The 27,669-nt window shown below is 29.2% G+C and overlaps 18 protein-coding genes across 18 annotated transcripts; 11 read left to right on the top strand and 7 right to left on the bottom strand. All coding sequences in view use genetic code 6, as the record gives it.

Annotated features, from left to right (window-relative positions):
* Positions 1–78: 78 nt before the first annotated feature.
* Positions 79–1,095, top strand: SS50377_25452 (Kinase, STE STE7; the record flags this gene model as incomplete). Its single annotated transcript, XM_067909284.1, has 1 exon — positions 79–1,095. The coding sequence occupies one exon, from the start codon at positions 79–81 to the stop codon at positions 1,093–1,095; it is 1,017 nt and encodes a 338-aa protein (XP_067764105.1).
* Positions 1,096–1,115: 20 nt separating this feature from the next.
* SS50377_25451 (Ribonuclease) lies at positions 1,116–1,910 on the bottom strand (the record flags this gene model as incomplete). The annotated part of the gene is made up of 1 exon (XM_067909283.1): positions 1,116–1,910. One exon carries the CDS (start codon positions 1,908–1,910, stop codon positions 1,116–1,118), a length of 795 nt encoding a protein of 264 aa, XP_067764104.1.
* A 160-nt stretch (positions 1,911–2,070) lies between these two features.
* SS50377_25450 (uncharacterized protein) lies at positions 2,071–6,393 on the top strand (the record flags this gene model as incomplete). Its single annotated transcript, XM_067909282.1, has 1 exon — positions 2,071–6,393. The coding sequence occupies one exon, from the start codon at positions 2,071–2,073 to the stop codon at positions 6,391–6,393; it is 4,323 nt and encodes a 1,440-aa protein (XP_067764103.1).
* Positions 6,394–6,828: 435 nt separating this feature from the next.
* SS50377_25449 (uncharacterized protein) lies at positions 6,829–7,566 on the bottom strand (the record flags this gene model as incomplete). Its single annotated transcript, XM_067909281.1, has 1 exon — positions 6,829–7,566. The coding sequence occupies one exon, from the start codon at positions 7,564–7,566 to the stop codon at positions 6,829–6,831; it is 738 nt and encodes a 245-aa protein (XP_067764102.1).
* Positions 7,567–7,744: 178 nt separating this feature from the next.
* On the bottom strand, positions 7,745–8,068 carry SS50377_25448 (uncharacterized protein; the record flags this gene model as incomplete). The annotated part of the gene is made up of 1 exon (XM_067909280.1): positions 7,745–8,068. One exon carries the CDS (start codon positions 8,066–8,068, stop codon positions 7,745–7,747), a length of 324 nt encoding a protein of 107 aa, XP_067764101.1.
* A 1,311-nt stretch (positions 8,069–9,379) lies between these two features.
* On the top strand, positions 9,380–10,495 carry SS50377_25447 (Nucleoporin autopeptidase; the record flags this gene model as incomplete). The annotated part of the gene is made up of 1 exon (XM_067909279.1): positions 9,380–10,495. One exon carries the CDS (start codon positions 9,380–9,382, stop codon positions 10,493–10,495), a length of 1,116 nt encoding a protein of 371 aa, XP_067764100.1.
* Positions 10,496–10,579: 84 nt separating this feature from the next.
* SS50377_25446 (A-type flavoprotein) lies at positions 10,580–11,764 on the top strand (the record flags this gene model as incomplete). The annotated part of the gene is made up of 1 exon (XM_067909278.1): positions 10,580–11,764. One exon carries the CDS (start codon positions 10,580–10,582, stop codon positions 11,762–11,764), a length of 1,185 nt encoding a protein of 394 aa, XP_067764099.1.
* On the bottom strand, positions 11,765–13,681 carry SS50377_25445 (Lysyl-tRNA synthetase; the record flags this gene model as incomplete). The annotated part of the gene is made up of 1 exon (XM_067909277.1): positions 11,765–13,681. One exon carries the CDS (start codon positions 13,679–13,681, stop codon positions 11,765–11,767), a length of 1,917 nt encoding a protein of 638 aa, XP_067764098.1.
* Positions 13,682–14,049: 368 nt separating this feature from the next.
* On the bottom strand, positions 14,050–17,058 carry SS50377_25444 (uncharacterized protein; the record flags this gene model as incomplete). The annotated part of the gene is made up of 1 exon (XM_067909276.1): positions 14,050–17,058. One exon carries the CDS (start codon positions 17,056–17,058, stop codon positions 14,050–14,052), a length of 3,009 nt encoding a protein of 1,002 aa, XP_067764097.1.
* A 130-nt stretch (positions 17,059–17,188) lies between these two features.
* SS50377_25443 (uncharacterized protein) lies at positions 17,189–17,824 on the top strand (the record flags this gene model as incomplete). The annotated part of the gene is made up of 1 exon (XM_067909275.1): positions 17,189–17,824. One exon carries the CDS (start codon positions 17,189–17,191, stop codon positions 17,822–17,824), a length of 636 nt encoding a protein of 211 aa, XP_067764096.1.
* Positions 17,825–18,007: 183 nt separating this feature from the next.
* On the top strand, positions 18,008–18,286 carry SS50377_25442 (Myb-like DNA-binding domain-containing protein; the record flags this gene model as incomplete). Its single annotated transcript, XM_067909274.1, has 1 exon — positions 18,008–18,286. The coding sequence occupies one exon, from the start codon at positions 18,008–18,010 to the stop codon at positions 18,284–18,286; it is 279 nt and encodes a 92-aa protein (XP_067764095.1).
* Positions 18,287–18,846: 560 nt separating this feature from the next.
* SS50377_25441 (RNA polymerase II subunit Rpb8) lies at positions 18,847–19,293 on the top strand (the record flags this gene model as incomplete). The annotated part of the gene is made up of 1 exon (XM_067909273.1): positions 18,847–19,293. The coding sequence occupies one exon, from the start codon at positions 18,847–18,849 to the stop codon at positions 19,291–19,293; it is 447 nt and encodes a 148-aa protein (XP_067764094.1).
* Positions 19,294–19,474: 181 nt separating this feature from the next.
* On the top strand, positions 19,475–20,218 carry SS50377_25440 (Vacuolar protein sorting 29; the record flags this gene model as incomplete). Its single annotated transcript, XM_067909272.1, has 1 exon — positions 19,475–20,218. The coding sequence occupies one exon, from the start codon at positions 19,475–19,477 to the stop codon at positions 20,216–20,218; it is 744 nt and encodes a 247-aa protein (XP_067764093.1).
* Positions 20,219–20,224: 6 nt separating this feature from the next.
* SS50377_25439 (uncharacterized protein) lies at positions 20,225–21,073 on the bottom strand (the record flags this gene model as incomplete). The annotated part of the gene is made up of 1 exon (XM_067909271.1): positions 20,225–21,073. One exon carries the CDS (start codon positions 21,071–21,073, stop codon positions 20,225–20,227), a length of 849 nt encoding a protein of 282 aa, XP_067764092.1.
* A 136-nt stretch (positions 21,074–21,209) lies between these two features.
* Positions 21,210–21,995, bottom strand: SS50377_25438 (Copine I; the record flags this gene model as incomplete). The annotated part of the gene is made up of 1 exon (XM_067909270.1): positions 21,210–21,995. The coding sequence occupies one exon, from the start codon at positions 21,993–21,995 to the stop codon at positions 21,210–21,212; it is 786 nt and encodes a 261-aa protein (XP_067764091.1).
* Positions 21,996–22,117: 122 nt separating this feature from the next.
* SS50377_25437 (uncharacterized protein) lies at positions 22,118–23,437 on the top strand (the record flags this gene model as incomplete). Its single annotated transcript, XM_067909269.1, has 1 exon — positions 22,118–23,437. One exon carries the CDS (start codon positions 22,118–22,120, stop codon positions 23,435–23,437), a length of 1,320 nt encoding a protein of 439 aa, XP_067764090.1.
* A 79-nt stretch (positions 23,438–23,516) lies between these two features.
* SS50377_25436 (uncharacterized protein) lies at positions 23,517–25,043 on the top strand (the record flags this gene model as incomplete). Its single annotated transcript, XM_067909268.1, has 1 exon — positions 23,517–25,043. One exon carries the CDS (start codon positions 23,517–23,519, stop codon positions 25,041–25,043), a length of 1,527 nt encoding a protein of 508 aa, XP_067764089.1.
* Positions 25,044–25,194: 151 nt separating this feature from the next.
* Positions 25,195–27,627, top strand: SS50377_25435 (Acyl-CoA synthetase; the record flags this gene model as incomplete). The annotated part of the gene is made up of 1 exon (XM_067909267.1): positions 25,195–27,627. The coding sequence occupies one exon, from the start codon at positions 25,195–25,197 to the stop codon at positions 27,625–27,627; it is 2,433 nt and encodes an 810-aa protein (XP_067764088.1).
* Positions 27,628–27,669: the final 42 nt, after the last annotated feature.

The raw sequence follows: 27,669 nt of genomic DNA, 5'->3' as shown, positions 1-27,669 counted from the left end.
ACTCAAAATTTAGTAATTATCATATTTTTATTTAGATACATATAATAATTTTTTTCAAATTACACTTCACAAGTAAAAATGTCCTTACGTAAAAAGCCAGGACTTACCATTTCTTCAGCTACAGTTGAGTAGCCTACTGGAAAACCATTTTTCTCATTATCTACACAGGCTATGGTCACTCAAAACTAGTCCATAATGCTTGATGCGAATGGGTTAAAAAATGCTAAAGTACCAATTCCATTTTCTGACCTTACGGAAGTCAAAGTACTTGGAAATGGATCTTTTGGTGTAGTTTATTTGGTAAAAGACAAAACCGGTTAGGAGTTTGCGCTGAAGGAAATCAGGATCACTGAGGATCCTGAAGTCTAGAAAAATATTTACAGAGAGTTGCACTCATATTTAGACTATGCACACAAACACATTGTTCAGACATTTAACGTATATTTTCTAGATGGTATGAAAGTAAACGTATTACTTGAACTCTGCAAATATGGATCCGCCAAGGATCTGCAAAAGCGTTTAAAATCCTAAAAATTCAATGAAAATTGTATTGGAATTCTCGCAATTGATATATTAAGAGCTCTAGTTTACGTTCATAATAAGAAAATTATCCACAGAGATATTAAGCCCGACAATATTTTAATAGCTGAAAACGGTGATTGTAAACTAGCAGATTTCGGTGTAGCAACAAGTGTACTTGTTCATGATGAAAATTAGGCACAATAGACGTTTGCTGGTTCAATTAGCTATATGGCACCAGAGAGAATACAAAGCGAAACTTATACAGAAAGCAGCGATATTTGGAGTCTAGGTGTGAGTTTTGTAGAACTGTTAATGGGAAGATTCCCTTATGGCGAATTAAAAGATATCTGGAATGCAATAAATCTTGTCGTTAAAGGCCCAGCTCCCCTTCTTAACGAGAATATGGGCTATAGTAAATACTGTGTTGAGTTTATCAACGCAATGCTAGAGAAAGATGTATCTTAAAGAGTAAATGCACAGCAGCTTCTTGATATGACGTTCTGTAAAATGTATTTGAAGAAAGAAGGTGAGCTCAGATAGAAATTCGCCAAATGGATCAAAGATAACATCTGAAAGTGACGCGCTAACTTCACTCAACCCTGAAAAAAGCCCAATAGGCGTGTAAAAATCGTCCGCTCGCGATCCTATGCCCCTTGAAAACGTACTGGAACAGGCATTTCTACCTCGTAATAGTCACTTTCCCTATTGTATGTCTCAAGCTAATTCTTAAAATACTGAATCGGCTCCAGCTAACACCCCTCATCGGTCCCATTGTATATATCCTGATAGTACGCCCTGACGCACATTTCTTTGCAAATTTAATGCAGAAAAGTGAACTTTTCGCCAGAAATCGTCTCCGCTTCGATCACAATTTCAACCGAATTGGACACTAATTTCATTACTAAATCGAAGGGCTGCTTGCGCAGCTCAAGTTTGTTAAGCGAAAACGCAGGGTGGAAGTAATATCTGATGTTCTTGAGCTTCTCGTTGTTCGGCGGATTAACCTGTATTTGAACATTGAACCAACCCTCTGGCTTCATGCCGAGCCGGACGGATTCGGGGGAGCACTTCGTCCGAACGGCAATGTTTTGGACTTTCCAGGTGCAGTTCGATAGGTTCGCGAGGTTGATCGGGTTGCGGCAGAGCGGGCAGGACGTGTTGTTGTAATGCACCCATTTGATTAGGCAGGAACGATGGAAAGTGTGCGAACACGAGAGATGGATGAAGAGCAAAGGACTGGCGTTCGTGTATTTGAGCATTTCGAGCAGAGTCGATTGCTGGGTTTGCTGTTAGATAGCTGCAGTTTAGACATCAGAATTTAGCATTATAGCCTGGCAAATAACACAATATTCGCCATCATCTGACGGAGAAAGAACTGGTGAGCTCATTTATGAGCCTTAGTAAAGTTGGCAACTATAGAAAGAGTTAATATAGTTATTATCTGCTACTAGGTGGAATTAGAAAAATAAATTTTTAAAATATATAATAATATTAACAAATAATAATGATAATTATCTGCTCATTTCAGCTTTAATTTTTAAAATTTAAATGGATACAGAATATGCCGAAGAAGAAGTTCATTTTGAGCGTCCTACAGACCTCGTTTCAGCCCTAGAATCCAAATCTATTAAAGATAGACTAAATTTAGTAAATTATGTTCAGTAAGAACTGAATAAGTAAAATTTCGAACCATTATTTATGATTTCCGAGCTTGCACCTTTACTAGCTAAAGAACAAAATGCAGCAATCAGCTCTAAATCACTTATTCTTCTATTGGCGCTTATTCAATCTTAAAAATATTCTGCACTCAAAGTTTTATCTTTAAGTTTAGAGCACGCTGGTAATATTAAATAGTAAATAAAAAATATTATTAAGGAAATTGCGGTCTTAAGCTCAATTGAAAATTTTGATGAGGCTATTCATATAATGAGCCGATTTTTAACGCATAAGCAACCAAAAGTGGTCATGGAAGTTAGTTTAATTATTAGCGATATACTATAGAAATCTTCTAATTTAGGTCCTACATATGTGAAATTATTAGTTCCTGGATTATAACATGTCAAGGAGGAAGTTAGGAAACCGTGTGTAGATGTTTTAATTGTTCTGGGTTAAAAAATTGGTAAATAGGCAATATTATAACTTTTAACGTAAAACAAATTAACAGATGCACAAATATCTACATTTAGCCACCTATTTAGTGAAATTGAGGGAATATAAGACGATAATATTGATGATAATATTATTTAAGATTAAAATGCTAAATATTAATATGATATTTTTGATGAAACCAAACCATTAAAATTTCCTTTAGTTAAAAACTTTGAAGAAAGATTGAAAAATGCACAATGGAAAGAGAGAAAAGCGATATTAGAAGAGAGTATAGAACAAATAAATAAACAAATAAGAATTGATCCAAGTAGTTATGATTTACCTAAATTAATCTTTAATATAAAAAATATAATTTTGGAAGAAAAATAAGTTTAAGTTGTATAATTGGCAGAAAAATTAATCTCATCAGTCGCTATTAAAGTAGGTCCAATTTCTACAATTACTGGTATAAAAGTGTTATTATAAACTGTTTAAAATAGAGTAAAAGAAAAGAAATATGCTATAGTTAATGGTTATCATGTATTTATCTAAAGTATATTAGTTAGAGCATTTTAATTTAAAGATATATTCTATGAATTATTTACAATTGCGATTCCGCATAAAAACTAAGAAGTTAAAGAGGAGCTTTTGAGAGTTATTAAGGTAATTGCTGCAACTTCTATTGTATATCTATACAAATTATAAGATGAAGATAGTAAGATTAATATATTATCAAACGATGCATTTCCTAGTCCAATATTTCCTACAACAGAGGAAGAAATACCAATGAATGGTGAAAAAAGTTATGGAATGCAACTAAATAATAGATCTCATAGGTAAAAGACTGGAAAAGGGTTATGCTTTATCGATTATTTCAATTTTGATGGATCAGTTAATCTTCAGGTATAATTTTAATAAGACATATTCATCATGTTTTTCGATCTTATGGATAAATTACTAAATGATACTAATGCAAGTATAAGAGATTTATCTAAGAAAACAATAGCTATGTTTATTGTATTTCATATAGCCGAGGGTAATGATGCCATTAAAAGATCAGAGTAGGATGAAAATCTGTTATTTGTTTACAACTAGATGTATTAAGTCTTTATATAATATATTTCAGGAAACCGTAGAAAAAATGAAATTTTAGTTATTATTAAAGATATTTCAAAGTTTCTACAGGATTTTTAATCATTTTCTAGCTTTTTTGAAGGTTAAGCGTATGCACAATAACCGTCATACCAAGAAGCTGATGTAACAGCAGTAAACAAAGTTTTAACGAGTTAAAAGATTAATAAAGCAATTAAAAGCCAAGGCAATTCTAAATAAAATTACCAATAAAGAAAAGAACTAAATAGACAGTTCTTAGTAGACCCTTGTAATTAATAAGCACCCCTTACACCATAAATGTTAGAAGAAATTTATTAGTAATTATCAAGCATTACTTTAAATGCATAGCAGTTATTTGTTAAAGGTGTGATATCCTCAGCTTTTGGACCATCAGGAACTTTTAAATCTATACAAGAAAACATACCTATCTTATTATCTTCAAATTTAAATGAATCAAAAGATATAGTTTTAAGGTATTTATCACTATTATTAGCGGATGGATTTGTAGCTAAGTCATAGGCATCACCATTGTAAACTAAATTATTTAGCGAATCATTAGATAAATTAGTCTACGAATTATAGTAAAATGGAATTTCACTTAACTATTATGATTTAGAATGTATTTTACCTGTAATGCTATAAAAGTTTGAATAACAACAATCTTCACAACTTAAATCACTTATTCTTACTTCAGCAGAGAAATTGATATCTGTTGCTGAAAATTTAGAAGATTTACTAATACTTTCATTAAATATTATCTCCAAAAGCTGGAAAATTTAAATAAGATAAGTTACTACTAAGGTTTCTATTTTAAGATTTATATCTGGCTTAGCTTCTTTATTTGTATAATAAAATTTATTATTTAATAGCGTATAGCCTATCCATATTGTATCATTATAATAATTCTATGTTTACAAGGGAGCAGAAAATTTTTCGCTGACAGATTCATATATTGTTTAATAGATCCCTATTAAAATTACTTCTTAAAAATAGTTATCACTTTACTTGATCAATACCTTCATTTAAAACTGCCAAGCTGAAATCAAAGATAAGCTAGTTAACTCTGCTTTAAAATTTGTGGAATAAAGAGAAATACACACTACGTAATAATTTAATGACGTTTAATAACATACCGTCAAATAGTAATAAATTAATACTTTTACTAAATAAAATTATTAAGATATCCAATAATAGTAACCAGTTTAAAATAACCAATAATAAAGTTAAAAATCTACTATATAGGTATAGTAACCAGTAATATAAACATAATAAAATACATATAATTCATAGTAATAGCCGACTTCCTACTAGTTTAATTAACCCGAAGGATATGTATAACACCAAACATACTAAGAAATTCCTGTCTAACAATAGAAATTTATTTAACCACCTGAATAATAGTACACGAATCAAAGATAAGTATTTCAATAATAGCCTAATTTTAGAGAGCCAACTTAAGGACAGTTTAATAACCCGTAATAGTTCAGTACGCCATCTGCTGTACAAGCACAAGGAAAATATAATAATTAAAAATCTACTTCAAAAAATGTTGTTTCTTTTAATGAGAAGAACCTAAATACACCAATGAATTTCTCTGTTAATAAATCTCATATAGATTATAATACTTCTAATTAAAATGTATAAAATAAATCTTAGCAAGATTTAGTCGAGGAACTCGCTGATTTTCCGGATATATTAATTGATATTCCTTTATTTGATTCTCCATAGGTTAGAAAGAATATAAATTTAGAAATAAAAACACCAAATTTAAAAGAAATTATGGTTTCTTAAGAAAATTTAAAATATAAAGAACTTTACAACAACGATTTAAACAAGGTTCAAAATTTCAACTAATTAATCTTCATACTTAAAAATTTTATTTACTCTCTGCGAAATGAACCATCAAGTATTTATTTAGAATCTTAAGTTGAAAAGTTATCTGTTCGTTTATTTCAGTTATTTAATGCTCATATATAATTATCTTTGCTATAAAATGGTCCAAGCAAAGAGTTTTATATACTTTCTAAATACATTGTGATGGCCCTATCCGAATTATCATCTTGCGAATTGTTCCACCAATCACATATTTATAAATCATTATTCCAAACACTTTTACCTACATCTGCCATATTTGGATCATCTATAGCTCGTGAGTGGTCTTTTAACGATTCAACCCATATTTTAGGGTTGATTTAAGGTCTATTTATATAAGTAACTGAAATATCTGATATCAATAGATATGCGGTTGCTATACTATAGATTTTACATTAATTTACATCTCCATTTAATGATGGATAAATAATTAATATTATAGCATCTCAGCAACATACGGAGTAATTTTAGTTTTTACATGTGTTTTTGACTAATCTTATTAGTAAAATTCAACCTGTTCTAATTTTTTAACTTAATTAAGATATAAACTAGAGGATTAAGTAAGCTTAGTAGCTTAATCTTGTTTAGGATGTAATTACTTAAGAGTCATAAATAAGACCTCAGTTAATTTAGTTTTGGAATGGTGCAGAATAAGTTATATTCCAACTTCATTTAAATAGTTTGAATGGTAATTATAAATTTATTGACTAGATTATGTAAAATCTTAGCGAAAATGTTGTGATAATTTGTGGGAAAGTTCCATAAAATAGTAACCTTAGAACTCGCAACTCATGGTGAGTGATCAATTTTAAATTGTTTATACAAATTTATTTGTTAAATTCGATTTATGCTCTCACATAATATATTGTTGCTTGACTTGTCACTAGTTTAAGAAATATTTAAGCATTCACTTTATTATTTAAATTTAATCAAATTTATCATTATAAATGATTAGAATATGTAGGTGTTGAATACATTTATTGGTTAGAAAGTTGTAGTAAATTATAATATACATAATCTGATATGGAATAGTATCGTATGAATCTAATGAAAACAATTACTGATATTTTATGATAAAGTAGTTATAGAGAATTTGAAACAATACGTATGCAAATAATTTCATATGAAATGATTTCAAGGAATATATTTTGAAATTGTAACGTTGTATATAATATTATTTGATAATTTAGTATACTAACTATTATGATTCAGTAAGAAAGTAAACAAACTAACTCAATACATCTTCTCAGCTTTTGCCTTAATCATAACTTTATCAAAATGGTGAATAAACTATAAAAATATATCATTTGCAATATCTTCTAATGACTTTATCACAGTTATATTATAATTATTAGCTATTTTTAAGTTATTAAGATAATCAACAAAATCCTCACCAACAGGGCATTGTTTTTTCTTTTATTAATAAAACTAATTAATTGCGTTTGATACTATTACATTTTCACTTTTAAGTATAGAGTTAGTTTTTTAATTCTTTTATACTTTCTAATGAAAAGTAAGAGGCTTGTAGTCAAAAGTTTTATTTTTAAACTCAGTTTCGGACAACTTTATAATTAAATTTATTACGTCAATTCTATTTTTCGTATTTTTAAGTATTCCTTATATTTCTAATAAATTATATGTTATCAATTTATCTACTTTTTTCGGAACCTTAATTTCTGGCTTTACTTTCAGACTTTTATTACTAGTAGTAAGCTTACTAGCAATCGGTGCGCCCATTTTTATCAAGTTATCAATTTAAAATGATTCTAATCTATCTCTTGACTAAATATTATTCTTTTGGAAGCCTAAAGAGGATTTAAAAACAGATTTACGCATGTAAGTAGGAATTACTAATTAACTTGAAGTTGTTAGTTCTTTACCTTTTTATACTTAAGAACCCTAACCACTTCCATATCTAGACCATCCAAATACTCTATTAGGTGAATTGGTGTGCAATTTTCCTGAGTACATTTTAAACCTATAGTACTTTTAATCATATAATAATATATTTTATCCTACTAGGTTTACTAACAAATCTTATGAGCATGAAGATTTTAATTCCCACGCTTATACTTCTATCCATGGTATGCATGGCCATTATCATCTTTAAAACTATTTAGATACTGCTAAACATTCACCATAGCAAAACTCAGCAATAACTCAGGTCACGAATGTTGCAGAAGATATAACAAGAAATACTCATCACAACACCACTACCTACACACGAGATGTTAAAGTGAGTAAGAAGTGAGATATCATTGATCAATTAAGGCCTATAATTTATTCTGTAAATCAGTGATTTTGACCACCAGTTCAGCACGCCGTGCAATAGCAGAGTCATTACGCAGGATCTCATGATTTTGGAGCAGACGCCGGCAATTGATAGGGAATTTTACTGAATTTTCTGCACTATGTCCACTTAAAGATGAGTTAATAATGATGGGTGTGAGTCTAAACTCTGTACCAGAGACATCTATTTTGCTTTTACGCTTTTTGTACACGAACATATAATCGAGCGAGTTATTCCGTAGAATACAGGTTTGTAAGTTTGTATATATGTTGATATCAATGTGGCGGATCCTAGTTTTAGACAAGTTTAAGAAGTTTATATTTTTACCAATTTGCTCCGTCTGGATATATAGTTTCGTACAATTTTCCAAATTCAAATGTGTAAGATTAAAAAGTGGAAAATTTAGTTACTTTAGGAAAATATTTCCCGACAAATTTAGTTTTTAAATATTAGTAGGTACTAAGCAGGTCTTACAAACATTATTTGAAGCATTTATCTCTATTAAATTTAACTTTCTAAAGTCGAACGAATCTATATTACAGCTATTAATTGATAGCGACAACAAACATTTTGGTAATTCTAGATCGTCACAGTAGATAGTATTAGAATCAATAATTAATTCTTATAACTTTTAAAGACTACCTAGCTTGAAATCTATAATTTAGCAATTTTTGGCAGTTATCTTGAGTAAATTTTGAGGAAATTTACATTACTTTTCTGTTGGGTTATGAAAAAGATTAAGTTTAAAATTCGATTCAAATTGAACCTCGTTATATTTATATATACTTATTTTTTCTTTACAAACATCTTATAGACGTTTTTGCGAATTTATATCTAATTAGTTGAGCGATAAGGACTCTAAATTACTAAGAAATGATATGTCTGTTATATTTAGCTAAAAATTAGATAAAATTAACGTCTTCAATGTTGAAGGAAGTGTAGTAATGACTGGATACATTTATGATATATCTAATTAATTTAGTTTAGTATTTTGTAAATTTATATTAATTATATTATTAGATTTAATATTTAGGTTTAAAAGGGAGTAAGGTAACAATGGAAGCTCAGTTAGACTATTAAAGGATAAATCTAAAGAAATTAGGCTAGAAAATTATGAGATTTCAACTGTCTATAATCTACATTTAGAAATAAATAATTTATGAATTTAGAGTTCAATAAGTTAAAAATCAATATCAGAGGTATCTTCTAATTTCTACTTGGCTATTGGGATCTATTAATCGTCTATTTAATGAATAGTTTCTAAATAAAATCCTAATTTATTTTTTAAGATTTAACAAATGATTATTTCTTAAGGTTATTTAGGAGCTAATTTCACATTAGATTATATATTTGAACTTGCCTAATCCTAGTTACCAATAACAGATTTTTAAACCTATACTGGAAATATTTACCTTTTCATTTTTATTACATTAAATATTATATAAATTATAATATAACTTAAAATTTCGAATGTTCAGAAATAATTTAAATAACATGGCTTAACCTCAAGCAATGGTACCGTAGGTACCATAACCACAATAAAATCTTTACAACTCATAAGTATTCTCTCTGTCAGAATTCTACATCTAACGCACTTGCCCTCAATTTCTTGCACAATAGCAACAATAACAATAGTAAGGTTGGGGGGCCCAATAGCAACCAGCTACAGCTGCCTGGGGTTAACCTTAGCAATCAATTATTCCCTCTTTCGGATAGACCTAGCAACCTTTTGGTACACAATCCCAAACATCATTTGGCCAGCCTCCAAACCCTTTTGGTACTTAGTAACCAAATTAAGTGTTGTAACCTCCTCCTGGCATTACTTCTATTGACTAACTAAATCTTTTGTAAACAGCTCTTGATAACTCACGCTCATTGCGTACTGGAACTTTGCTTGAGAAAATGCGTTAGGACATGACGGGAAGCCAGTTATAGTAATAATAATAACAACAACCTCCCAACTCACCTAATTCTAAAAAGCTTCTGGATTCGCTTCAATCAGCACTGTTGCAGCAGAAGTCACAGGAGATTGCTGCACCTACTTTCATGTCGTAAATTGACCATTCTTAGGTAACATAGCTATAAAATTCTGCTTTTTAATCTGATTTCCACGTAGATAAGGCTAACTAGAATTTTGGTTAGATTGGCGTTCACTAAGTAAACATTATGTAACAACATGTAGACTTCATCAACCCTAGGGCACCACTGTGTTCTAATTACACCACTTTCCCGAGTATTTAATAGTTGCAACTTTATACAGATTAATAACTTTAGTAGGTTCAGAATTTCGCTGTTTACAAATATGAGAATAATTAGTTAGTTGGTAGTCTCAGATTTCTATATCCGGTCAATCTAACAAATGTCAATGTTGACACTGTAGTTTCTATTGACTGGAAGTTATGCAATCTGACTTTCACTTAGCAAACAGGATACTAACTCAACGTTCCTGCAGAAGTTACTTTATATGGAATTTAATGTCCACCAGGTGCTGATGTGGCGGATTATACTAGAAATATTTCTGAAATTACTGGTAAAAATGGCGGTAGATTGATAGAATATGATCCAAATAATGGTGTTTGGAAGTTCTAAGTAGATAGTTTCATGGGTTGACTTTTATTATTATTATTATTATTATATATTTTAGTATTAATTGTTTATTTTGTATTCGTTTAAATGAAGACTTCAACAAACTAAATGCTTCCAGATATTTATTTTGTAGGAGCTACAGACTGGTCGGTACGTAAATTTCATGGTTATGATACTGCAGAGGGTTCGTCATATAACTCATACTTAATTTTAGATTAGTTTCCTACAATTATTGATTCGGTGAAAGCTCCTTTTAGCATGGAATAAATTACACGTATTGAATAAATAGTTCCATTAGATGCTATAAAATATCTTGTTATTAATCATGCAGAAGGTGATCATACATCTGCACTTCCTATTTTAGTACCTTATCTTTAAAATGCAACAATAGTTTGTAATTAGAAATGTAAAGATTACCTCATTAAAATGTATCCAACAATTTAACATTAAGATTTTCAGATAATTGATGCACGTTCAGAATTAGTAATAGGTAAAAGAATATTAAAATTCATTCCTTAAACAATGTTACATTGGCCAGAATCTATGTGGACATATTCAGCATACGACGAAATTATATTCACAAATGATGGGTTTGGTTAACATATAGCATCGTGTGACCGATGGGCGGATGAACTCCCGTTAACTCGAGTTATGCACTTATTGCGTGAATACATAGCTAACATTTTAGGACCATTTCCAGGACCTATTCGTAAATGTATAGATTCATTGAAAAACCTCAAAGTTTCATATCTTTTAACAGCACATGGGCTATCTTGGCGTAATGAGTTTATAAAATATCCGTTAGAAGAGTATAATGCATATGCGAATAGAACGCATATAAAAGATAAAATTTTGATTATTTATGACACAATGTATGGAAACACAGCAAAAGCAGTTAAATCTTTTGCAGAAGGAGTTAGAAGCATGAATTTCTAAGTTGTATTAGCTAATGTCAAAGCCACAAACCTCACTCAAATCGCCCTCCATTCCTATGATGCAGCAGGAATTTGTGTGGCATCTCCAACGTTCAATAGTGGAATGATGCCACTTATCGACGGAGCTTTAGGTTATTTGCGTGGTCTCACACTTCTTAAGGGAAAACTTGCATACGGATTTGTTAACGGAGGCTGGAATTGGAAGGCACTAAACGAGATAGTTCTTTAGCTTGAAAACTGCAAATGTGAAGTTTATGACAAAGGTGGTTTTTAATTCAAGTGTAAGGCAAATGATGAACAACTTAACTATCTGTTTGAGTAAGGGCGAATTTTGGCTAAAAAGTGTAAACAAGAGTGATCATTTTTGCTATCTTAAAAGAGGGAAAGCTATGCATTCCCTGATAGAGGCTTCACCACACATAAGCATCATAAGGCGGTCAATTCCAATACCAAGACCTGACTAACATACCATGCCATGTTCCATTGCCTTAATGAATTTATCATCAACATCACAGGCTTCATCATCACCCGCAGTTTTGTCTTTAAGCTGAGATTCGAAATTTTCTTTCTATATTTGAGAGTCGTTTAATTCTGTATAAGCATTGCAAAGTTCAAACATACCACAGAAAACCTCAAAACGTTCGGTAATTTCTGGATCGTCACGATGAGGTTTAGCTAAAGGAGACATAATTGTAGGATGGTGGAGCAAGAACATAGGATTATGTGTTAATTTTTCTAGGAATTCCCCAACAAGGAAATCAATTAAACGAGATGTAGTGAAAGGGGCAGTTGGGAGGTCTGATGATGATAAAATCTTATGTTATTTATGTAACTTATCGAAAACAAGAGTTTATAAATACTTGTTACATTCATCAGAGCCGTATGGTTTAGGAATTTTAACTTATTCACCAATCTTCTTAGAGATAATATCAGTTAAAGATGACATGATGTCATGCCTAACAAAAGGAGGTCTGAAATCAATGTTATAATCCTTACCATTATAATCGCGATACTTGATTAAGTATAGATTTGGGTTGGAAACATTATCACTTTCACCATTGAATGTGATATTAGCATACTTTGCTAGGCTGGAAAGTAAATCCTCTACGAACTCCATTTAATCATACAGATCCCAGTAGGCACAATAGCTTTCAACCATAGTGAATTCAGGTAAATGAGTATTATCAATAGATTCATTACGGAAATTTCTGTTCATTTCAAAAACACGATTAATTCCACCAATAACTAATTATTTTAGATAGAGTTCAGGAGCAATTCTCAAGAAAACATCTTAACCTAAATCATTATAAAAAGTAATGAAAGGCTTAGCATTTGCACCGCCCTTAACTTAATGCAGAATCGGTGTCTCAACTTCTAAAAACTCATATTTATTAATAAAGAAGTTTTTAATATACTGAATAAATTTGATTCTTTTAACTATGGTTTATGACTTCTTATTCATAAAAAGATCTACTGATCTGTTATTATAACGATACTCAATATCAGAGATACTTTAGTTTTATTTAGGCAGCATTCTTAAACAAGGAGCTAGGAGATTTATAGAAGCTGGACGAATAGATAATTCACCAGTTTTAGTACGCATAGGTATACCTGTAACAGCAATTATATCACCACGTTTAATTGAATCAAGCTGCTTGAAATAATCAGAGGCGGTACCTGTAAGAGCTCCATAATTGGTAGATTTTTTAATATTTTCCATAGTAAGAGTATTCAAATTAGGTTTAAGCTGTGTAGTGTAATTTTATTTTTATGAAAGAATTAATTCGCATTCATCCTTATTACAATAAACTTAAATCTAGAAACCTTCCTCTTCAATAACTAAAAAAGCAAGAGATTAGCCAGATTTACGGAAACTTAACACACGTCCAGAAATTGATTCAATATTTTTGTCTAAAGATTTATTATTCTCAATAATAAGAGGAGAAAATTCATCACGGAAACTTTTAATAGACCTTGTAATATGAATCTTATAAGGATAAGGATATACATCAGAATATACATTATTCTTCTTTAGTTCATTAATTTCGGCTATTCTAGATTCATAATAAGCTACAGAAGTTTATTAGAAGCTTTACTCCGCAGATGGCTTAGGTAGGTTAGATAGTTAAGCTAGCTCATCTAGCTTAGCTAGCTTAGATGCTTTATCTGATTCTTTATCTCTTTATTTCTAACGTTTTTTAAGCTCGTTTTTAGAAACATATTCTCCAGTTACTGGATCTAAATGCTGGTTTCCCTCTACTTTAGTTTCTGACATAGTCTTAATGGAATGGAGGAATGAAAATGAAAGGGTAACTATAAAAATTATATATTTAAAATTTAATATTTGTTTCTCCCTAACTTTGATTATTAATTTTTAATATATAAACAATATTACTAAAATATAATATTTGTATAAAATTAGTTATATTAATTACATTTGAATTGGTTCCTCAGCTGCATTATAAAACACCAACCTAATCACTCATGTTGTAATTTTAATCTACTAAAAAACTTGCAATTACCATTTGAATGGAAACACTAATTAATATATATTTTAACTTAAACTATAACATAATAAACTAGGTAAAACTCATTTGTAAAATAAATTCCATGATGAAATACATATATTAACATAAAATACTCTCACTTTTTATTATTACTAATTTCTAAACTCTTCAATATACCAATACAGTTACTACCCATTTCTACATTTCGTATCTACTGGTAACTCATTTATTTGAACCTATCTACACCTTAACTAATACTTGTTACAGCATTTGAAAATTAGGCATGTAAAACTTTTAAAACAGTTTTAACAAGATTATTAGCCTCCTATTTCTATATATCAAGATTGTTTCCTACATTTATAGCAAAAATATCATCTGCCCAATCATATAACCATCCTATTTTATCAATATTATCAAATGCAAATTTACTTAAAACTAGATTTTTAAGTTGTTAAATATTACTTCTTCTAATTAACTCATGACAAATATCAATACATAAAATACTTTTTTAATCTATATTTTTAGTTGAAACTCCAAATTTATCAAGTTATTATATCATACCAGTTATTTAATCAAATCTAAGACTGCATATCTTTTAAATGCTTAAAAATTACAACAAATGTTAATTTATACCAAATAATACATTAAAAGGCTCAATTTTTGGACCTACTAAAAATTATATAGTAGCATATCCACAAAAATTATCTTTAACAAGCAAATTTATTATTGGAATTGCAGCAGCTTTTAAATCACTAAAAATAGAAATAGGGGCAGGAAAAACCCAACCATGAGATCTAAATGGAATAGAGTGTTTACGCTCAATAATATCTTAAGAAGATGTTATATATGTAATTAAAATATCAGAGTTATTATTATTCTCAATAAAAATAACCAATGATGACGTATAAGACAGTTTTTCTTCTATAATTTCTTCAACTTACTCATAAATTTCATTTTCAAATTAATCAGGAACATGAGGTTAAAACTAATCAAGACTCTTAAAATTAATAATGGCTGTCTCTTTCTTACCAAATATCTGTTTTTCAATTGTTTTTTGAGTAATAATTTCTTGACGTATTTTATATTTAAAAAGTTCCATATTTAATGACATTAGTCTATAATTTTATGGGTTTCTAATGGTAAGTTAATCATATGAAATTTTATTAAGTATATGCTTTGTAACTCTTTCATTAATATTATCATCAATCAGATCCACATCTTTGATTGGGAGTAAAGCCTTCATTTGTATAGTTATTATAGTATTAAGTTCTTCATTGTTAAAATTAGTTACCGGTAAATCACCCATTATTTTGATACTTTCTACTGATTGTTCATCAATAAAAAAGTCACCATCATAAACTTCAATTTATATATCTCTATCTGGCTCAGATTACTGTATTGCTTTTTATTAATCCTTTGATGCTACTCTTGCTCTAAGTCCAGACATTGTCAGAACACGTTTTGATTTTTTTCCTGTTGGTAGCTATGAACTCATTTCTCTTGAAATTTTAGTAACCTTTTTAACTTATACTAAATACGAATCTATAGAAGAATGTGAAAGTTATAATAAATCTGGGAATCCATGGCCTCTAACAAGCACTCGTTATTCATTTTATTATAATTAATCAGAATCATTTATCTCAATCTGTTTAAAAAATTCTGAATTTTAAGCTAAGTAATCTTATATTTCAAGATATAGCGAATTAGTTTAGATGGGATCATTAAACAACAATGGAATTTTAAACTTTTCTGAAAAAATTTTAATTTATTTTTATTATATAATCGGATTAAAGGTATAAAAATTTGATGTCAACATACCTAATTACACATATCTATTTTTGAAGTTCTTTCTTTAAAGAAATAAAGTATTTTTAAATTTACGAAATTTAGTTTAAGCTTTTTCATTGCTCAAAAATAATTACAGTGTATCAACTTCATTTAAACTTAAATTTTAAATATTATCATACTCCTCAAGTACATTGATAATACAAATTGGTGCAGTAATATGTAGTAGTTATTGCGGGTATGCTATTTTTACTTCATTACGGCATAATATTACTAAAGAACCTGCCATTGAACCAGATGCTAAAGATAAGGTACTTAAAACTGGTGAAACGTCAGTAGATCTATAACTTTCCCTAAAAGCATCAACTGTTGGAGATAAAACTAAGAAATAGTCTATAAGTGGATCTACATGAAAATTAAATTTTAATTTTAATACATTACTTACTGGTTCAAGCTCAGGCTTACTTTCGCTTATATTGAGGGAGGAAATAATTTATTTTTCAAATTTATTTTCCCAAAATACAGAATACAAGTCTGACATTTCAATTGGGAAGAAAAATTAATTTTTAGGAATAGTATATGCAAAAATTTCAGTAAAAAATTTTTAACATGCTGTATTGCGTATTTTTATTTCAGAGCTTATTTACATAACTGTTTTACACCCATTTTGTTACGATAGTATACCTTGTTCCTAATTTTCGGCTGTTTTATCATATAAAATTTTTAAAAATTAATTTCTTTAATTAAATACTTTGAATAATCGTTAAATAAACAAAGCAGATTATTTTTATTTATGGTAATTACATTTTATAAAATACATTTTACAGAATTTCTAAAGAAAAATTGTACCTGCTTCTATTTCATCAAAATCGAATTCTACATCGTAATTTGTCGACTTTTCCAACTATCTATCTGGTTAAACTAATGGTAGTGGTAACGTATTTTTCATCTATATTCGATTTAATGGCATATAGTTTTTTTGTTAAGTCATAGAAGGATACATTGGATAATTTTAGCCTTCATCTAATTCGCTCTCGTTTAGCTTAAACTCTACTTATGTAAATTTTTTAATAACTTTCGATTTATGAGATTAAGGCCTTTAAACTTTAAGTTTATTTTATAAACTAAGATTTTATTTAATATTCACAGGCGGATAATATTACTATACTGGTTAATCAATAACCATTATTGGTAAAAATTCTGAATATAAAGTCGGATAAAAATCTATTGCAAATTCTTCTCGCTATTATCTCTAAAACGACTCTTCATATTTTGATAGTACTGGAGTTAACTCACCACCAAAGTCTGTTTATAAGAATGCCTTTAACAATATATCCATAGACTCTGATAATCTTTGCATTTATTAATATACATAATAAATTAATATATTTTAATACTTATAAACATAATTACAATATATATGTTTATTATAACATAATAATTTATATATTTCATTTTGGCTAAACTACTCTACTCTAACAAATTAATAAATGTCATATTACACAGAAGAAGACTAATTAAATCCAGTCTTATTCCGACAACTGGATATTATTAAATGCATGCCGACAAGAAAATTTGCAGAATTTATAGTTAATAATGTATAAATGATTTCAGATGATAATGAATTTCTTGATTTTACCTGCTGTTTTTCTAGTTTAATCAACTAAAGAATTTCCTTAATCTTAGCTTTGCTATATACTTAAAATGTTCTTAAGACACTAAATAATAGAAAATCATCAAAACCTTTGATTTTAGCATGCTGTTATAGTATTGCATGTGATATGTATGGTTTAGACGTAAAGTTACTACATCTAAGTAAGATAACTGGTTTCATACCATAGCGAATTTCTATAGCCAAACTATGTATATTGGAGCTTTTAGAATACTAACTATACATAAAAGAGATAGAGTTTTAAGAATTTTTGAGTGTAATTCTTATAGAATATGAAGATAATATCTAACATTTTTTGGGAATGACATTAATGGAAATTCTTCTTGAACCAAGAGATATAAGTGCTGAATAAGAAATAGACAATGACAATTTTACGGATGCTATTTCTATGGATATTCAGGAAATTAGGGATGATGATGTTCTCATGTTCAAAGATATCTGGAAAGCTTTGTGATAATTCTTATGGTATTGTATACGTTGTGTAAAATTAATCTTGAAAAGTTTAATATAGTAATAAGTGTGTACTATTATATAATATTAGAAGTGGAGTTTGTTGTGGTATACGTCAATTTCCTATTTTTAATATATACTTTAATTAGAGATAATTTATGCATTTTATAGATTCCCGTTCCATAAGATGAAACAAGAGAATTGGACTTCAAGTGAAACTACATAACTTATGAATGCATTATCAACTGTTGATATATCGTGGATAAATTGGACTAGAGTAGCAAACTAAGTACCGACGCGGACCAAGAAATAGTGTGTAGTGCATTATCATTAAACTATAAAACGTCGAGAAAAAGGTAAATCTATCAACATTGCACCGGAGACAGCTACATAACTAATAGTATCTAAAGATATTTATCATGAAGATACATCGTTTGGTATTTTCATGAGTTTTAACGAAGAATGAAAATAGTTTTTTCGTTTCTAATATGTTTATATAATGCATATTTTACTTATCATATTCTATATTATAAATACATTTAGCTTATTTATAACAAATTAACATTGTTATTAATATATAATAAAACTTATTTTAAAACGTAAGTGATTTTATATAAATATTACTTTGCTTGTTTGTTTTTAATTAGCTGCATGTATATTTTATTGTATGCGGCAAGATAGAAAATCAGAAAAGATAAAATTTTAAAGGCATATACTATGTATCATAAAGATATTTAAAGTTGGTGATATAAATAAATAAGCAAACTATTAATAAAAACGAAATATGTATTCTAAAACATAGCCACGATACTAGAATATTTTAGCCGATAAATATAGCTAGGAAAGATGAAATCGTAAAAATTAACTAGTATAATAAAAATGCCTTAATGAGTTGGTCAATAACTCAAATATAATTAATAATTTTCTCACGTTTACAATTATTATATATAAATATCAAAATTAATATTTAAACTTTAATGATTAAATTATATAATTATAATAATTATTTTATTTTTCACTTCATTCATGGAGAAGACTCTTTTTACAGCAAAATTTACAGTGAAAAATGTGATTGATTGTAGCAAAGAGTATGACTGTATAACTAGAGTTGAAATGGAATCTTCTACCTCTACAGCTATTTTAGATGTTCATGATAAATTATTCCCTCAAATTTGTAATATTGATGCATCCACCAACCTTTCTGTTTGCTGTGAACTACGTGTTGATGATACTAAAACGTTAAAGGCTTCAGATAAGGCTTATGGTGGGGAATTTTTAATTCAAAAAGCTATTCCTGATGTAAATTATGCTATGTGTGGAACCGTTTTTGAATTTGTTCAGTTAAAAGATAATAATGTCAATTTAAGTATATCATTTGGTGGTTTACTACTTGTATTGACATGTGATGTTGAGTAAGTAAGCAAATTTAAATATGGCTAAAAAGTTTACTTAATTTGCAGAGATACAAGATGATGATTTGTTTTTTATATCTATATTGATTTATCTTTTCATTTGTGTAATTTTAATAAAACTAAAATATGATAATCATTAAAAAATTAACTTATTAAATGATATAATAATATTATTTATTTTAATAATATATTGATAATATTATTCTATTAATACAATAATATCATAAATCATTATAAATCAAATGACTACTATTTTAGTCACAGGTGATCTGTTTATTCCTTCACGTGCTGCATCATTGTCTGATACAATCAGCTCTAAACTTTCAAAAAGTAACGTACAAGCAGCTGTCTGTACTGGTAATTTTACATCTTAAGAATCTATATCTATATTAAAAGATATTTCAGACAATTTATTGTATTGCTAAGGTCCAGCAGACGACTTTTCATCTCTACCATACGACTCTCGAGCATTTTAAGGCTTAAATATCACGGTAACAAATGGTTTCTCTATGGTGCCATAGAATGATATAAAATAGTTATCTTACTTTGCAAAACAACATCGATGCCACGTTCTGTGTACTAGTGGATAATTAGGTGTTGAAAGATTTGGTGATTTGGTGATTGTTAAATCAGGTAGCTTGACTGGTGTTGATTAGGTCCCTGGTTTTGCCGTTATTTTATTTAAAAACAAAAGCCTAACAGTATATTTGTATAGGGAGATAAATGATAAACTAGAAATTGAAGAAATAAAAATTGGATACATCAAAGGAATAGTGGAGATCCAGGAAGAGTTTGAAGAAGATGAAGATTAATTAGAACAAGATTAGAAAGATTCTTAATATGCTGAGCAGACTCAAATTTTATAAGTTGATTCATAATAAATTTCGTTAACTCCTATGTAATAAATAAGTGGAATAAATGAATTGAGATAGTAAACGGAATAAAACATTGCTGAAAGTAGTTCTGAGGAAAAATTTGATGATTGAATATTATCACTTTAGTTAATTTTTTAATGTCACAATGATTGCTAAGCTGAAACCTATCATAATAAGAATCCAATAAAAGAAAAACCAGCCATTAATTTAAGCATAATTTTTCTTTTTCTCGATTGCATATTATTCTTACATTCTATCTATAAATTTCTAAACAAATTACGACATTGATCTTTCAACTTGTAATGGAGATTATATACTATTTTTGAGATCTGATATATTTTTTTAATTTAATTTATAGGTAGTATTATTTGAGTTTTATAAAATAATTCCGTTATTCTATATTGAACAAAGCCCTTATTAATCTTTGCAGAAGTAGAAATAATCATAATTTTATATCAGTCTCTCAAAAACCATATTATTTTATCCAGTTAGTTATATTATCCATAACCTTTCACTATCATTGACTTACATAATTGTTTTTTCCTTTTTTAATACTTCTATCAGATAACTTAATTTTTACTTGCATTAGTTAAAATTATCACAATATTACTTTTACATTGATTTTACTTAAATACTTCTTTATTCATTCTCTTAGTAAATAATGTCGTAATTTAAGTTTAAATCCCAAATAGTATAAATTGATTTAACAAATAATTACATATCATGTATTGGAGCATTTATTATTATTTAAGATTGCTAGCAGTCTTTCCAACAAAATTGCTCGGGAAAATTATCACTTATGTGTTATTAGGCTTGTTAAAAAGAACGAAACGTGACGTTTTAATTATTATACGATACACTATAAAATGATTCATCTTACTGGCTAGTTTATATATGTAAATTAATAACTAGGAGGCTACTTGGGATATAAAATATAGGTTGTACTTAACATAATAAGATTAACATTTTGTAAAAAGTCTACGTTTTGCTTAAGAAATAAAAATAAATATTATAATATAATAGTTCATAATTGAGCGCGCACTAAAGTAAATTATGTAATTGATATCAACCGCTAAATAAATACCATCACTGCAAGATTTTTTCAAATGATACCTATCTATTTCATCTATTCAAATTATGCAGGCAACTCTTGCATCAATTTAGTGGCTAGAATAAGTTCTGGATTTTCCGTGCGCCGGCTTTCGCATTCTATTTTAGTAAAATTAACAAACTAGAAGTTATCGAATTTGCGACCTTTCATGTCATCAAAAAATTACATTTTAGTAAATGGACCATCTCCGAAGCCTAGTGCGCAAAATGAAATAGGGTAATTTGAAGCCTAAATAAAAGCTTGCTTATCTCTCTCTAGATCAGAGACATCACCATCCGTTATAAGGATAACAAAAAGTTGCTATTAGTGCTTGTAAGCAGCAGAAATTTATATTGCCTGCTCGACTGAAGGAGCAAATGTGGTTGGACCAGACATCACTACCGATTAACATATCTAAATATATGCTTGCTTTAGAGCATCAATTCCAGAGAAATGAGGATCTTAAACCTAAGGGAAAAGTAATGGAGTAACAATTTTATCCTTTGTATCCATGCAGCCGAATCTGAATGCTGGGATTATACCGTCATCGTCAAAACGAGGAATAAGAGGCGCCATAACATCCATTGCATGAATATAAGGGTTAGAAAACGTTGTATCGTGCAGTGATCTTCCTTAGTATGTATTTTGCCCCGTCCATGTATTAGACTTTGAAAAATCAAAGAAAAAAGCACACTGCAGGGACTCGATGCCGGCGTTTCTTAGTGCTTATTCTAACTCCTAGAAGGTCTTGTACTTATCTGGAATAGGGTTTCCACGTTTAGACTCTGAACTTCCCATTCAATTTACTAAAATGCCTTTTAGTTATATTATAACGATAATAATAGTTTATTTTTGTTGATATTCATATGCAGATAATTATTTTATATTATAATTATCATACTTAATTTTATTAAAATCAAATGTAATAGAACAATAGTTTTGATGAAATTTCTCTAGCTAAGCCACATTAACAATAAAATCATAACACTTGTCAGTCAGAATCTGATGCTTAAATGATTGAGCATAATACTCAGGATATGTTTAACTAGATCTCAGTAGAGCATATCGACAGCCTAAAAACTGCACTGAAGTCAGTTTACCCATTTGTTCCATCAATTATAAATTCAGAATATTATTTTGTCCATCCTCAAGTACTACCAGTTAACTAAGAATGTCTGGGTCTCTTTGTAATGAATATTAAGACATTTTCGAATAAAATTGTTAGTGATCAAGCGTAAATTCAAGGATTTTCTTATGAAATAGAATTATAACTTATTAATAAATCAGGTTAAGTTATTTTTCCAAAATTTTCGCCACTCTCTACATAAACCTCTAACGGATTTTAACTTGTGGGGATTAATACTGCTCAGCAAATCGACAATTCGTAATTTAAGTGTAGTGGTTAAAATATCGATAATATTGAAATAAAGAACATGTTCAGAAAATAATTTGCAGGGAAGTTTTAGGGCTAGATTTACTCCGTTATGGTTAGTTTAGATATCCCAGGTGTGTGGCAGTATACTTTTACAATACGTGGAAAAACAATATTAACAGGCACATTATTTGCTGCTATTGGTTTTAACTAGAGTTTACTGTTAAAGAACAATCCAATTACCAAAAATAATTAGCAAAAATTCTTCTAAAAAGGACATAGTGTTGAATGTATAGTTCCACCTGTGGTTTGCCATATGGAAGACTTTCACTTTAGTAAAAATTTTGAATTTATTCAAGAGCAAAATCCGCAATCATATTTTGAAGATGATATTTAAGAGAAAGGGTCTGATAATGATGATGAATTTTCATATGACTAAAAACAAGCAAAAGTTGAGCTTGTGAAATAAAATTTCTTAAATAAGCTTTTTAAGAAGGATGAGGATGATGATTAGCTTATTTTTTAGACAACAAAATAAATAGTGTGCAAGATATAGCCAGGATTTAAGCATGGTAAAACAAGTTAAAAACCAAAAATATTGATTTATTCTAATAACCAAGTAAAAGAAAAAACTTTAACTATGATAGGTTTATAATTTTTAGGTGGAGAAAGTATATTTTTAATCGGAGGCTAGGAATTCAAGCTAGGTAGTAAATATTTTTAGTCTGTTCTAAAACTTGTATTGACAAGTTAGTTCTGTGATGTATATATAAATAATGAGTTCATTTAGACTGTTTAGCCGAATGATATTTCTATGAAGTTATTAGAAAAAGGGAGTATGGTAGAACTTGTTGATATTGATATTTGATTTATTATTATATTTATATAATTATTATTGTAAAATGTGGTAAATTTTTCCACCAGAATTTGTACTTAATCAACCAACAATGTTTCTTGAAAACTTTAAAGTAGATGATTTTTATACCTATGATTTTGATATTAATACAAAAAATAACTGTTCAATTTAATAAAATCAATTGTAAAAGAAAAAAAATATCAAAATTACAACAAATAGAACATAACCAAATCTTAAAGAGTATAAGCTGTGGTTATTTTTTGTAGCTACTACTACCGAATAAGATAATAAGTTGACAGATTTGTTACGAAAATCTTACAAATCAGTTATTTCGTTGAAAATTATATTTGAAATCTGTTACAATGGATTTGTATTCACTAAATTTATTTCATAACTATATGATGTGAAAATTGCTGCCATAAATGAATCCTAGAAAGGATTTGTAAATAATAACTGGAAAAGAGCATTTTTAGTTTTGAAAGAAGATGTGCGTATACCAACATAATTTTTGTTTAAAATTAACGATCTTACTTCGCAACAAGATTTTTCTGATGTATTTTTTGGTCTTTTAGATTAAATTAGTTAAGTATTTGTCCAAAATTTAGAGCAAGCAGAAGTATACGCCCAAACTCTATTCAATGCAAAATGTAACAAAGACACAGTTATTCCGTATAATGATGTTGATTTTCCGCGTCCATAAACTAAGCTCATTCAAGAAATTATAGTTGTAAACCCAATGCGAAAACCGCGCTAGTCATCTCTTCATGATATGGAAGCATATTTAAATCATTATAGGCTTCCAATTGCAGAAGACCCATCATGGCATAATTTATAGCATTTTTAAACTCTTATTAACCTTGTTATGGATTAAAAGTATTAACTTCCTTTCCAGTGCAGTAAATAAGCTTTCTAAATAATATAAAATGCAAAATCTCTTTAAGAATTTCTAGCCAAGAACAATATATTCACAGATTCAGCTAGGGAGTTATAAGCACCGTCTTAGTAGACAATTTATTATATTATAAATCGTATTATGTCAAGGTTTCCACATCTAAAACTGATTCATTAATCTTAATTTAAAATAAGCAAATAGATTGAGCATGAGATAATTACTACTATTATGTGTCTAGGAGTGTTGTAAAAGCAGCCTTACAATTTTGATAATCCCCCTTTAGACTTCAGTTGTTTATTAGAATATTTTAATCAAGGAATATTGTTAGTCGATATTACATAGTAATTAGAATGGAATAAGGGTAATTATATAATGATCAAGAGTATTAGGATACCTTTAACTAAAGCTGAAAAAATGAGAAATTTCTTAGCAGCAGCATAATATATAGGCCTAGATAAATCATGTTAACTGGCAGGTGTATTAGTAAATTCACTTGATCATGTTAATGATGAAATAGCGATGACAATATTAGCTAACATTTTGAATATAAATTATAAAATAAAATAAGAAGATCACCAGTAAGTAGACCTAGAAAAAGCTAGTTAAAATCTCCATGTATTTGTTTCAAATGGTAGATTATGTATCAACCACCGGAAATTGGATATAGTTTTACATGATATACCAAATTAATTTTTAAACCTAGATGAATTTCGATCAGAATAATGATTATCCGGAAACCAGTAAAACTTTCTAGTTCAAATTAATAATTTTATTTATATTATAATATTGCATTATCATTATTAATTGTGATTTTAAAAACAAATCCAATTTTAATTACACTTATTTATTATTTAATAATTATATTCAGATTTTAAAAATGCAGTTCCACCTACATTCAGATACCCTTGATTAAAAGTATGATGAATTACTAAAAAATGCATCTTTAAGAACCGATAAGTATTTATATGAACATGAAGCCTATGAGTTATTTGACGGTTTAGGTATTAATACTCCTTGCCGTAAATATTTCCCTTTGTCTTAAATATAGCACATTAAATAGTTTGTATAACCAGGGAAAAATTATGTACTTAAGTGCTAAATTCCAGGAGTTCTCCATAAAACAGAGGTCTAGGGTGTTGAGTTATTCATTACAACAGATAATGTAGACTAAAAGGTAAAATGCTTTGTATCTAGACTACCGTTGACCTTGGAAGGTATTTTAGTGGCTGAGATGATTTCTTTCAGTACCAAATCTCCCTCAAATGGTGAAATATTGATATCTGGCTTAATCGATGAATCATTTGGACCATTAGTTTGTTTTGGTTTTGGTGGTACTACTGTTGAATAATTGAAAGAGAATTTTACAGATTCTGTTCTTTTTATTCCTGCTTCTATCGATATCAAAACCTCACCAGGTTGGTATTAAAGATTAGAAAACCTACCAATTACATAGTTCCTGACTGGTAAAATCAGAGGAGTACCTCAATAGTGTGAATTTACTGAAATTTTGACTCTAATTACCAAGGTACAACATTTAATGAATGCGTATTATGAAAATAATATTTAAATATCGGAACTCGAGATTAACCCTGCTGTTATTTCTGAAGGTAAGATTTACGCATTAGACGGAGTAGTAAAGGTTAATGACCATACGATACCCTAATAAATTCTTTAACTTTCGTAAAAGATAGGATTAAAACCACTCTTTAAAACTGGTTTATTCTTCAGCCCCCAATCGGTATTATTAGTAGGAGCTAGTTCTAAATCTATAACTAATCCTTGCACTGTAGTTTTGCAGAATTTGATGCAGTTCAATAAAAATGTAAAAGTTTACTGCATTCACCCTACTGCAGCGGATATTTTTGGAGCTCCATGTTTTAAAACTCTTCAAGAAGCCTAATAAAACTTAAAATAAGTAGATTTATTCGTTTGTGGGATCCCTGCACTTCAGGCTTATGAAATGTTAGAATCAATAATCGACACAGGCTTTTCACATACAAACTTTGTCCTAAGCGCAGGATTTGGAGAAACAGAGCAAGGTAAAATGTATGAGTAAAATTTAAGGTGGAAACTTAAGTAGAAACAAGAGCTATACCCCAACAACAAGTTCTATCCTTTAATCAACGGTGCAAATACCCTTGGATACACCTGGAAAAACCAAATTAACACGATCTTCGTAGACTCCAAGAAATCGAGTGCATATGATGATAACAATGTACTTATTGATAACAAGATATAAAATACTTGTTTGATTTGCTAATCAGGGGCATTCATGATCACTAGACTCTCAGATTTGGCTGAGAAGGTGTCTCCGGTTGTTTCTATGTCAGTGGGAAATCAAATTGACATCTCGGCAGTTGATTTTTTGGAGTGGATTTTGGATGAATAATCGGCATCAAAATTTGAGAAAGAATTCGAGGTTAAAAGGCCTGATTTGCACGATTTAGACAAATAAAAAGAATAGATAAAAGTAATTGGTATGTATATCGAAGGATTCAACCCGAACGATGGTCAAAGACTCATCAGATTGCTTGAAATTTGCAGAAACAAAGGCAAGCTTATTTATGTCTACAAATCTGGTAGGACGTCATAGGGCTCGTAAGCCACTGCAGGTCACACTGCAAGCTTATCTGGGAGCTACGATATGTTTTATCAGTTGATTTCGACATCTGGTGGTATTTGTACAAACTCGCTGCAGGAGTTCGAAAATTCTATTTATTTTGCTCAAACTGCTGTTAATAAAGAGTATACTGAAGACGTTCTAAGACTTGGCATAGTGACAAACGCAGGGTTCGAGAAATGCGTATATGCTGACCATCTTTTCCTACCGGCCAATTCAGATAACTATTTAAAACTTACACAGCCTTCAAAAGTTATCAAGGATGAAATTATATCATTTTTCGCAAAATACAAACTTTCTAATGTTGTTGATATCGATGAAATCATCGATACTACACCAATGATCCCTGATGAAGCGTATTATGAAATTGCTAAGTCAATTTCCAAAGAGTCAAATATTGTAATAATCTCAATCGTACCAGAAACACATATGATAGCTTCAACAATAAATTAAAAAATATCAACCAGAAACTTCATAGACGAACCAAACTCTATTGCAAATTTAGTGGTGAAATTATAAAACGAAATAGAAAGTAATATCGTAGTTACAATTGAAAGCGGCAGAAAATTTAATGATTTGAGAAGTTTCTTCAAAAGTAATGGAATTTGCGTTTTCTAGCATGCTGATGAATGCAGCTTAGCGGTTAATAATTTTGCTAAAGGCATCAAGGGCTGGTGGTAAAAAGAGTGAAGGATTAATTTAAAATGCAAATAGGAGTTTTTGTTTATTTAA

This window comes from Spironucleus salmonicida, chromosome 5 (assembly GCF_000497125.1).
Source record: "Spironucleus salmonicida strain ATCC 50377 chromosome 5, whole genome shotgun sequence".
NCBI classification, from domain to species: domain Eukaryota; phylum Fornicata; order Diplomonadida; family Hexamitidae; genus Spironucleus; species Spironucleus salmonicida.
Note: the sequence above shows the minus strand (reverse complement) of the source record. Positions and strands in the feature narration are given on the sequence as shown.